The 12,489-nt window shown below is 36.6% G+C and overlaps 1 protein-coding gene across 1 annotated transcript; it reads left to right on the forward strand.

The window, feature by feature from the left end:
• Nucleotides 1-386: 386 nt before the first annotated feature.
• Nucleotides 387-4,303, forward strand: LOC120272394 (3-phosphoshikimate 1-carboxyvinyltransferase 2-like). The gene is given in 9 exon segments (XM_039279218.1): nucleotides 387-814; nucleotides 1,831-2,075; nucleotides 2,167-2,331; nucleotides 2,801-2,840; nucleotides 2,843-3,018; nucleotides 3,119-3,236; nucleotides 3,323-3,533; nucleotides 3,624-3,685; nucleotides 3,777-4,303. Coding segments are annotated over 9 exon segments (1,584 nt in total). The 5' UTR covers nucleotides 387-466; the 3' UTR covers nucleotides 3,996-4,303.
• Nucleotides 4,304-12,489: the final 8,186 nt, after the last annotated feature.

Below are 12,489 nucleotides of genomic sequence, written 5' to 3' on the forward strand. Positions count from 1 at the left end.
ATTTTTATTTACATTAGTTATAATAATTTGAATTTTAGTTATTGTTATTGAATAAAAATGTATATATGGTATTTTAATTTTAATATGTTTTATACAATAATATTTGATAATGTTCACAAATTAATAATATTATTAAATTTTTTTATAATTTATTTATTATTTAATAAAAATAAATTTGAACGGGCCTTAATTAAAGGCCACCATATTCAGACGGTTCTGGGAAAAAGTTAAGATTCACATATAATGGGGGTTGGTCGAGCTTGGACAAACTTAAATTTGATTAATTATGGATTTAAGCCTGAACCCGGCCGCCCTGCTCATGGACAGGTCCTGCTTATAAAGGCTCAGGATAAGGAAATTGAACATGAAGAACACCAGAAGCGAAGGGTTGGTGAGCGGGGTTGGCAGCGAAAGCACAAGACCTATATGACTCCCATGTCTCGAAGAGAGAGAGAGCGAGAGAGAGATGGCGCGAGCGATGATGGCCAAGGGCTTGCCGACGACCTCCGGCGCCGCCTCGTCACCGGCGATCTCTAGTTCCCGGAAGCCGGAGACCTTGTTCGCTTCCATCGGGCTCCGGTCATTGCCGATGCGTGGAAATCATGCTTCTCTGAGAGTTGGAGGTAAGAGGATTGGTGGGTTTTGTGCTCCGACGGCGCTTAGGGTTTCGGCCTCGATCGCGACCACCTCCGAGAAGGCTTCGGCCGTGTCGGAGATCGTGCTGCAGCCGATCAAGGAGATCAGCGGGACGATGAAGCTTCCCGGATCTAAGTCTCTGTCTAATCGGATCTTGCTCCTCGCTGCCCTTTCTGAGGTGAGCCTGTGCATTCTCTTTTTCGTTTTATGTTTGGGGTTTTGATATTGCCGTAGCTTAGGTTTGATTGGAATAATTCGTTTTTTTTTTTCGTTTGTTTTAGTTTATTTTTTTCAATTGGTGAAATTTTGAATTGTGTTTGAACGAGGACTCGAGAATTTCTGCCAATGGCGGACTAGATATAGGCAATCAGAAGGTATAGGAAATTTGCGAACAATTTCTATTGACATATTTGCTAACTCTTTGTAGAATCTCATAAGATGTTTTGCCACACACTTCTTCAAACTCTAGTATATTTTTCTTAAATAATTTTATTCAGCATAATTCCTGCTGAAATTGATAAGGGACTAAGGCAGTTTGTTTACAGAATATAAAGAGTCATGCACTTAACCAGGATTGTCTATCATTTGTAACATAAGAGCTGATGAAAATCTGTATTTTTAAAGGAGATATTTGTATATGTAATCCCAAGTCCTAACACTTAAGCAGGTAGCTAATGTATGACTAATAGATCCTTGACCCTTGGTACCAAAGTCATCTTGATGATCAGTCTCCTTGACCAAAAAGTTTCATTTTTGGGTAAATGTGTGGCTCCTATGATTCTATGTTGTAGACTGCAATGTTTCTAAAGTGAATCAAGTGAACAGATGCTGGGGAAAGAAATCAACTGTGGTGCTTCTATTTCAAGGACCAACAATATGAGCTTTCTGAGAATAGTGTTCTTTGTGAAAAACTTCTGTTGTTAAGATGTGTTATACCTTGTAACAATAATCAAATGTACGTTCAAGGATTGCATGACTATTTTCTTCCAAATTTTCCATCTGCACTGTAAAAGAGTTTCTTTGCTTCTTGTATTATTGCATGCCTTCTTTTCTTCTCCAGTTGAGAAGCTTTTTAAGTAATATTATGAGAGATAACCTACCACATGTATGATAAGTGTATGAATCTTTATATTCTGATATGCATGTTGTCTATCAGCTTGCATCCTTGAACTTACATTTCTTCCTTCGTATCAGGGAACTACTATTGTGGAAAATTTATTGAACAGTGATGATATTTTCTATATGCTTGCGGCTCTTCGAACTCTTGGACTTTCTGTGGAAGAAGATAGTGCATCAAAGAAAGCAACAGTTGTGGGTTGTGGCAGCCAATTCCCTGTGGGAAAGGATACCAAAGAAGAGGTCCAACTTTTCTTAGGAAATGCTGGAACAGCCATGCGTCCGCTGACTGCTGCTGTTGTTGCTGCCGGTGGAAATGCTAGGTGCAGTCAAATTTTTAATCTGAATCATTTATAGTTAATGCCTAGCACAAGGTTTTCTTGGAGTGTAACAAAATATACTTTACCTTATCAGTTACATACTTGATGGTGTACCAAGAATGAGGGAGAGGCCTATTGGTGATTTGGTTGATGGCCTGAAGCAGCTTGGGGCTGATGTTGACTGTTTCTTGGGCACAAACTGCCCTCCTGTTCGAATTATTGGAAAAGGGGGTCTTCCAGGAGGAAAGGTGAGTTATTTGTTTGCCATCCACGTGCAATTAGGAATTTAATTGTCTGCTGAAAATAATTAGTATCTTTGTTCCGGGATGTCCTCCATCATAATTTCACCTCATTGAAACTGATTATTCTGTCAGAACATGCTATTTCAACGCATAATCAAATATAACTAATTTTGATTTGCTTAGAACTTGAAAGTAGAACTGACATTATTTTCATCCATCACTCGAAATAGATGGATGTTACATAGTTACATATAGGCAAATTATTATAGGAAGAAAATGGATAGAACACATATGGCAAAAACATGATTCTGAAAAACTGCATAAGTAACTACATTTTGCGACCATGGTATATGCTGCTTAACCTTAGAGACAGCGAAGTGCATTTCTCTTAGTTGCATTGATCACCAAAATTGTTGTGCATAAAAATCTCTCCTTTTTCATCTGGGATGCAACTGATTTCCCCTTGCAATCTTATCCTTGTTCCAGGTAAAAACTCTCTGGGTCCATCAGCAGTCAGTATTTGATCATGCGTTGCTGATGGCAGCTCCCTTGGCTTTAGGAGATGTGGAGATTGAGATAATTGATAAGTTGATTTCTGTTCCATACGTTGAAATGACTTTGAAATTGATGGAGCGATTTGGAGTTAAGGCAGAGCATTCTGATTCTTGGGACAAGTTTATTGTCAAGGGTGGTCAAAAATACAAGTATGAAAGGCCTTCATATCTTATGTCAATCACATTATGTTACATTGTGATCAGCATGAAATGAACTAAAGACAAATCTTATTGCATGAACTTGTAACAGATCGCCAGGGAAGGCTTTTGTTGAAGGTGATGCATCCAGTGCCAGCTACTTCCTGGCTGGTGCGGCTGTTACTGGTGGTACAGTGACTGTGGAAGGTTGCGGTACAAGCAGTTTACAGGTACTTGCCACTTCTAATGATTTTTCATTTTGAATATTTCAATATACTCCCAAATCAATCTCAATTGAATACTTTCTTCAATACAGGGTGATGTAAGATTCGCAGAAGTTCTTGAGAAAATGGGAGCAAAGGTCACATGGACTGAGACCAGTGTCACTGTGACTGGTCCACCTCTAGATCCATCAAAAAAGAAACGCCTGCGTGCCATCGATGTTAACATGAACAAAATGCCTGATGTTGCCATGACTCTAGCTGTGGTAGCATTATTTGCTGATGGGCCAACTGCAATCAGAGATGGTAAGTCCCAGGAGTTGTGAAAATCATAATCAAATAGCTGGAAACATTTCCAATCTGCTGATATATATGTACGTATATATTTTTTGACAGTTGCTTCCTGGCGAGTCAAAGAAACCGAGAGGATGATTGCCATTTGCACAGAACTGAGAAAGGTTGGCATTTGATTCTAATAGTTCTTCTTCACTCTTAATGCTCAAACATTGTTCTCTCTGATGTTTAGATTTATTATTACATTTGTCTCAGTTGGGAGCAACAGTGGAAGAAGGGCCGGACTACTGTGTCATCACTCCACCGGAGAAACTGAACATAACATCTATTGACACTTACGATGATCACAGAATGGCAATGTCATTTTCTCTGGCCGCCTGTTCTGATGTTCCTGTCACCATTAATGACCCAGGATGCACTCGCAAGACCTTCCCTGACTACTTTGAGGTCCTGCAACAGTTAACAAAACATTAGGCTACTGGTGCTTTGCAGGAAAGGAAGGGGGAGAAACCGGGCGTGGCCTTTTCGGCTTTATCTTAGTTATGTCTGAGAGATTATTCTTATTTTGTTGTACAATAAGAAATAATGTGTCATGTTATTGTTTTCTGATGATTCTGAGTTAGCCCCTCTTAATTACCAAGTTTGAGAGAGGGTAACTACTCTTTCGTAGGGCTTTTCTTCATTGCCTTGTATGCAAGTTGATTGAAAATTGTATGTGTATACACTTTACAAGGCACCAAATATTTGCACATGCAATTAATATATGGATCGAGTTTTAAAAACATACTACTTAATATTATTTTTTCATTGACATCATGGTATGTCAGTGGTTAGATTAGAATGAAAATTAAAGGCAGAAAGTGTAAGGTATTGCAGAAAAATGTCAACTAATTTTTGAACATGTAGATAGAAAAATATTGGTGTTTATCAGAGTATACAAAAATGATTTTTATGTGTATGTGTGATTATGCAATCTTCTTCAAGTATATATTTAAATTTTCCAATACAAGGAATAATAAAAATTTTAATTTGGATGAAATATATTTAATATCTTTTTATGTTATAAAAAAATGTTGATTAACATCAAACTATCATTGATTATTTTCTTTATCACAAGAATCAACATTTAATATAATTATCGGTTGAAAATTATCTTTTTGTGTGTGAAGAATTATTTTTATGGAACATTGTATTAGTTGAGTATTGCATCGAGTGTGATTGATAAAGTTTATTTAATATATTGTCGCTTTCTCTTGTTCTCGTGTTGTTTTCTTTCAAGTATCACAAGTATTTTAGTTAGTTCAATGCCATGTTGCAATCGAGACGGTTGATTATCTTTTCTTTCATTTGTTTTTTTAACTAATTGCACATGGAATCACTTTAATTAAATTTTCAACTTTGGTTAGCTTTTAACCTCTGAGATTTACGTGACTAGGTAGAGATAGAGAGGAGCACGGGCCGATTTTTGGATCAGCCTGGCCCGGCCCGAAACCGACTCGTGAAGCCACCGGTTCAAGTGACCCGGTGGCGGTAGGAAGCTCGCGAATCGCCCGCATCGTAGCGGACCCGATTCATGAGTTATCCTTTTTCTCAACCCGTGACCCGGTGGGTTGACCCGGTTCATCAACCCGCCGGGTTACCGGGTCCAATTCTGCGGGTTCACTTTTTTTTAGTTTTATATTATTTTTTTTAAAAAGATCATGCTTATTTATGCATGCTATGGATTTGGATCCCATTAGAGATGGGCACGGGCCGTCTGGCAACCCGGCCCAGAGGGTCACTGACCCGGCGGGCAGGTTCATTGATCCATAACTGGCTCGTACTATGAGGCGGGCGGTTATGGGTTGAGGGCTTTTCCCAACTCGTGACCCGGCAGGCCGGGTCAAACCCGGTTCCAAATACTAAAGCTTAGGGTTTTTTAATGTTATTGTTTTTTTTTTTGGCCATGTTTGAAATTATGACCATAAACTTGAATAGCAAAAACCCAACCACTTGAGCTACAATTTGTTTTAAACATTTATTAGCAAAACTTATATATAGATAGATGTAGGATATGGATCAAAATATTTTACATATATATTTGATTTATAAAAAATTAAGAGACTATATAATAAATTAAAAAATGATATAAATCAATCTGTAAAATATCAAAATATCAAACAATAAATTTTCATAAATATTTTTTTAAAAAAATAATTATTTTGTTAATCGTCTTTTGGCTCATAAGCACTAAGTCCCTACACATGCACATTGTTAAATTCTCTTAAATATGGGCACTCTTATTTGTCACACACACACACACACATATATATATATATTAGATTATTTTGTTTCAATTTATAAAATAAAAAATAAAATTACAAAAAATTGTTTTAAATTATGTATATCAATTTATAAAAAAAAATATTAGCAAAAAAAGAATATCTTTGAATAATAGGTGACCGGTTACACAATGTAAAAAAATTGTGTGGGCTTTGATTCCTCTCACACCCAAGAGAATACGTAGGCAACTTGATTCGACAAGTAAGCGGATTAAGTCATGAGTCGTTTATTTTTCAAATTTAGTGTAATTTAAAATTTTTAGTGAAATTCAGTTTTAATCATGGGACATCTCTTATTATTTGAAACTTGTAGTGCTTAATTTTTTGGGGATCTTAATTGATTTATTTTTTCTAGAAAATTTTATGAATCTATTTTTTCTGAATTTTTGAATTTTTTTAAAATTTTTGAGGTGGGCCAGCAGCCGGCCACGGGCCCAACTCTGCGGTCCGGTCTGGGCCCGGCTTCCTAAGACCCGGACCCGCCGGGTCCGACGGGCCAACCCGGCCAGACGGGTTCTACATCCAGCGGGGCCGGGTCCGGGTTAGTGGGTCGGTGAACCAGACCCGGTGAGTCGGGCCCACCGGGCTCGATTAACCGGGCCGTGCCCACCTCTAGATCCCATGACCTTCTTTTTACATAAAAAGCACCCTAACCACTTGGGCTACACTAACTTTTATATAATATAGGGAATAAAATATATATATATAAATGAATATTGTTAAATGTCAACTTCCAATTTATTAATAACATCAACATGAACATAAATTAAACCCATTTGAATTTTTGAATGGTGGGAAAGCAATAAAAATGAATAGTTATAATTTTTTTGTGTGTTTTAATTGTCACAAGAATTAAATGAAAAAAAACAATAATAGGTAATAGCTAGTTCGTAAACAGGCAACCATCGCACTGTAAAAATTGAATTTTTGTGTGATTTAATTATTGTAAATATTAAATACAAATGAAAACGTATCTCAATTGCCACAACTAAACATTAAATTATAAATTTTTTGTTAATACGAACAGAAATGAGTTTTCAGACACATAACAAACAACCATCTTAAATTTTTTAAATTAAGGAGAAGATCAATACCAACTTTCCTTTTTTTGATCCCGGTTTTCTCTTCAATATACTATTAAGCCCAAAAAAAACTATAAATTGACATCAAATGTTTGTGTCCATTTGGTTTTTCCAGAATTTTGAACCAAAAGCTTGAGCTTTCTAAGGTTAATACTTAACATTTGTTGGTGCTAAGAGAGCTTGTTAGTAAGAGCTGATTAAATTTTTGCATCCAATTCAAAATCAATAGAGGGGTTAAATGCTACTTTTGTGATTATTATAAAACCTAGCAACTATTGAGGTAATATATTATTAAGTCTAAATGAAGTACAAATTGGAGATTAAATGTTGACTTGAGTTTAACTTGATTTTTATAATTTTTTAATCAAGTTTGAACTACTTAAAACTATTTATTTGCTTTTGCTTAGGGGTGGCAATAATCTGTCCAGATTCGCCAGCCCAGTTTTGTCCGGCCCGGAATAAAAAGGGTTTGGACATAAGGTTTGCAAATGCGGGCCGGGTCCGGACATGGCTTGGTTGTCCGGATTTAAATCCGGGCCGGATCCGGACATAGAAATTCGGACAACCGGGCCCTTTTAATTTCTGTTGTTGCCAGAATACAACAGTGAATTTGTAGGGGACCTCAAACTTGTAGAACTTCTAACTTGGACTTGGAGATCGAACAAAAGGAGTTGGAGTCTCTTCCTTCTTCAGATGCCAGGACCTGTAGCAGTGTGGGAAGTGTTCCCCACAAACACTCCGATGGCTAAGTCAGTAGAGAAAAACACTTGTCTTCCTTTACTCCCCTCTTCCTCCAAAAGTCCCCCCTTACTTAAATGAGGGAGGCTATTTATAGATGTAGACTTACAGTTATGTAAATACTTTACGTGGTCGAGATCGTGGGTGCAAAGGGAGATAGTGGGTGTAATGTGAATAGTGGGTGTGATGTGAGTCGTGGGTGTGATGTGAGATAGTGGAGTGCTACGCGGGTTTGAATTAGTCCACATCAATTTCTAAAACTTTAAAAGCCCACAACCTTAGTCCCATTTGTTTTAAGCCCATTCTTCTCAAAACTTTAAACATATATTGTTTTTTCTATTAAGACTTAGATTTTTCTATAATTTGAGTTGAGTTTTGGATTATTGATGTTTTTTTTTTTGCATTTAATGTGAATTAAATTATTTTTGTATAATTTAATATTTGAGCGAACTTAAAAATAGCTTATAGAATTCGGACAAATTTGGATATCCGGACAACCCGGTTTTAAAATAAACCGGGTTTGGACATGCCAAGTTTGTCCGGATTTAAAACCGGCCCGGGTCCGGACACAAATTTTTCTATTTATATTAGTAGTTGTCCGGACCCGAATTTTTGCCACCCTTACTTTTGCTGGTGCTAAATAGGGACTTTAATTAGAAAACATAAGTGCAATTCTCTTTTAACACACTTTTTTTTTCTTATCCGCACCATATTGTTTCTATCTATCTACTAGATTCGTATCCTTGTAAGGCAAATTATTTGTTAGGTTTTTGATTTTAATGAGGATTTTGTGATTTAGTTTTTATATATATATATATAGAGAGAGATTTTTCTAACTTTTTAATTGAAAAAAATTAAAGTTTTTGCTTATGAATGTTAGAGGGTTCATATTTTTTTGTCTATATTTATGTGACAAGTGTGTTTTTAACACTAAATATTTGATGGATTTTTGGTTTCTAATATGTTTGAAAATATATTAAAGATTGAGTGAGATTTTTTTTTTTTTGACAAATTAACTACAAACACCTTTTTATTTTTGCATTGTGTTTGAGAGGTCTTAAGTTACAAATAAATTAGAAAACTATGTATAGGTTCCTATTGAGTGAGAATTTAACCATTAAGTAACAAGTTTTGATACCAAACAATGATTATAAAAAAAATTATCAATTTATGTGAAAATGAAGTTATGACTGAAAAATACATTGGGAGTAAAGAATAATTAAATAAATGCATTGGTAATAATACTTCTTTACACTCATATAACATAAACTTACTTATTGATACAAATTTATTTATATGCAAAAATAAAAAATCATGATTATTATATTATGAATCTTTTTTGTTTTTTTGTTTTTTGTTTTTGTTTTTTTTATATCCAACCATGTCTACTTTCATTTCTCTTGCATCAAAGCACATATCTCAGGAGGAAGAGTACCCTCCCAAAGCCTACGCTCATGCAAAGAACCGGCTACCCTTGCTAATGCATCAGTAGACAGGTTCGCTGAGCGCCGAATACAACAAACCTTAACGTTTGTGAGAGAGGCCAAAAGAAAATTACAGTCAGAGATAACAAGCCCAAATGCTGAATCAAACTGTTCACCCTTATTAATTGCATGAACCATTATCGCTGCATCCGATTCAATGATTACATTGTTTTGATGGGAGCTTTTCAGCCACGAGAGAGCCTCCCTAATCGCCATGCCTTCTGCCAATCGAACATCCATCAACGTGGGGATCAGGACTCTTGACGCTGCAACAACGGAGTCATCCGAGCGTCGTATAATCTAATCAAGGCCAGTCCTATTACGGCTAATATTCACCGATGCATCTGTATTCATCTTGAGCCACTCCCCGTGTTGGTGGAGACCAGATGACAGGAATATCATTCCCCACAGACGACTAGTCTTCTGTCTCTCACCATGTTAGCCCTTTGCCAACTTTGCATATAGTTCTTGGCTGCAAAAACAATGCTCGCCGCAGGAGAACTTTTATCTTGCCACAATCATTCATTCCTCTGCTTCCAAATAGCCCAGCAAATCATAACAAAGGTCTCACATTGTTGAAGGCTGGACTGTTGAAAAACCGCAAATACGATCTCAGTAATTTCTGTTGGAGAAAAAATCTCCCATGCTAAAGCCACCGAATGCCAACATGCCTTTGCATATGAACAATCCCATAACACATGCACATCAGATTCCTGGGTCTCATGACACAAACAACGGGTAAATTTTTCATGTAGTCACTGCGTTATGATGGATTTCCACTTTGATCATCGTGTTTCAATTTGTTTCTTTTTGGTCATTAGTTATCGATTTGTTTCCACCGGTTGGTCACTTGGGGCTTTCCGGCCCAATTTGAATGACGTGGCCACCGGAAATGCCATGTCACTATTTTTTTAATATTTCTCTCATCCCAGCTGGAGAGAGGATGCTGACTCGGCTAACATAACCCCAGCCAGGATGCTGACTCAGCTCATTTAATCCTAGTCAGCATCCAACTAATCTTCTCCTTTCCCATTCTATGCTAGTGTTCATCCTTCCAAACCGAGAAAGAAAGTGGAATTCGATCCGAGAGAGAGGGAGACATCCGATCCGAGAGAAGAACCACACGGTTTTTTCTCCATCAGTGTTGAAGCGAGGAGAGGAGCCACATCTTATCGTGGTAGCTGAGGAGAGTGTACAACCTCAATCGGGAATCCGAGGACAGTGTAGAAATTTGTTCATGTGTGCCTGAAGTTCATTTTTTTGTTTATAATTTCCATGTAACTATTTTTTTTGGACTGGCAAATGATTCACTTCTCATGTAAATAATTTTCTCTGGAACGTCAAATGGTTGTTTTAATGATTGAGCTTTGGCAGTCATTAAGAAAAGATTCGTAGTGGTTGTATTGATTTCATTTATGCAGTTAAATGGATTGATTCTTATTCACAAGGACATCTAACACTTCTCAATTGATTTAGTATTTTGCAGGACATCTCAGATGAGCAATAACTTGTGAAGGGATTTAGTATTTTGCAATATATGTCAGATGAGAAATAACTTGTCTGTTTATAGTTTTCCTGCAGAAATAAAGTCAGAATCTGAATAAAAATTAATAAGAATGAATCCTGGGAATGTATAAGAGAACATCAACTGAATACAATTGTCTTCATACAATCAAAATAAATATACAATTGATATACAATTGATTCTTGAGAATTCTAGTACAAAATTGGCTGAATACAATTGTCAGCATATACAAGAAAACATTAACTTTTCTGTTTTCAGTTTTTCTACAGAATTGAGATAAAAAACTGAATAAAAATTAATAAGAATGAATCCTGATAATGTAGAATAGAACATCAGCTAAATACAATTGTCTTCATACAATCAAAATAAATATACAATTGATTCCTGGGAATTCTAGTACAAAATTGGCTGAATTCTATTGTCAGCAGAATTCCAAAGACAAAAATTAGTCGAATACAATTGTCGAAAGAAAATTCCAAAGAAAAAATTTAAAAACACACAAAACATCTGCAGCTTTTTTGAATACCATTTTAACAACCACAAAACAAAAGTCGATGCATGGGTCCCCGCAAAAATTTTTAAAAGAATCAAATGTAGTAGAGCTGTATTTTTTTAATACCATTTTGACAACCACAAAACACAGCTGACAGTTCCCAGAGACCACTATTCTGATCCATGCCAAAAATTTTAAAACAAGCACATGCAGCAGAGTATTGCACCCACTTTTATTACAGTTCTTTATGGTCTCCCAGATACATTGTTCCCTCCAAGCCCTGGTGGAAGCCAAGCTTTCTTTTTTTCCCAGTTTGAGTTGGTTTGGTTTTGGCTTCTAAATTTTTGTCCATCCCTTGATTGTTGATTGGTGTTGGTCTTGCTGGAAAATGCTTCCTCGCTTGGCTTTTGGAGAGGAGTTGGTCTTGTATTCCCAGTATAGGCAAAATGTTCCTCTCCAAGCTTCCATCTCCATCTCCAACTGTTGTTGCGGGGTAGGTTTGCTCAGTAGTTACTCCTACGTGCAATTTTCAGAGAATTAAATGTTTCATCAAGTATATGTTGCACATCTCCTCAAGTATTAAAAAAATACCTGTGGCACTTGTGCATCTGCCTGAGTCCCAATTGTTGTAGGAGTGTCGAAGATAACCTCGAGGAGATATTTTCCCTACATAATCGCTTCCTTGCTTGCCCCTTTGGACGTAGTTGTTTTTTCACTTCCCTTGAGGGCAATTTTTCCAACATTTATGTTTCCACCTCCAACCGCTTTTCATGGTTGTCGCTTTGATTAGTGGTTTGACTCGCATCGATAATTTCATAGAAACAATTTTTTTCATCATAAATCGTCAGAAAACAATTTTTTGTAAATTAAATCAACTCACTCTAGATGTTAGGTGAAGTCGCCTAGCTTCCACTTCAGGGGGTGGTTTGCTCAAGAGTTACTCCCTACCGCAATTTTCGTGAGAATTAAATGTTTCATCAAATATATGTTGCACATCTCCTCAAGTATTAAAAAAAGATACATGTGGCACTTGTGCATCTGCCTGAGTCCCAATTGTTGTAGGAGTGCTGAAGATAACCTGAGGAGATATTTTCCTAGGTAACTGCTTTTCCTTGCTTGTCCTTTGGACGTGGTTGTTTTTCACTCCCATCTGAGGGCAATTTTCCCACATTTATGTTTTTCACCTCCAACCGCTTTCGTGGTTGTTGTTTGATTAGTGGTTTGACCTCGCTTGAGAATTTCTATAGAAACAATTTTTCAACATAAATCTCATCGCAAATCAATTTTTGTAAATTAAATAAACTACCAGAGTGTTAGGTGAAGTC

This window comes from Dioscorea cayenensis, chromosome 11 (genome assembly GCF_009730915.1).
Source record: "Dioscorea cayenensis subsp. rotundata cultivar TDr96_F1 chromosome 11, TDr96_F1_v2_PseudoChromosome.rev07_lg8_w22 25.fasta, whole genome shotgun sequence".
NCBI classification, from domain to species: domain Eukaryota; kingdom Viridiplantae; phylum Streptophyta; class Magnoliopsida; order Dioscoreales; family Dioscoreaceae; genus Dioscorea; species Dioscorea cayenensis.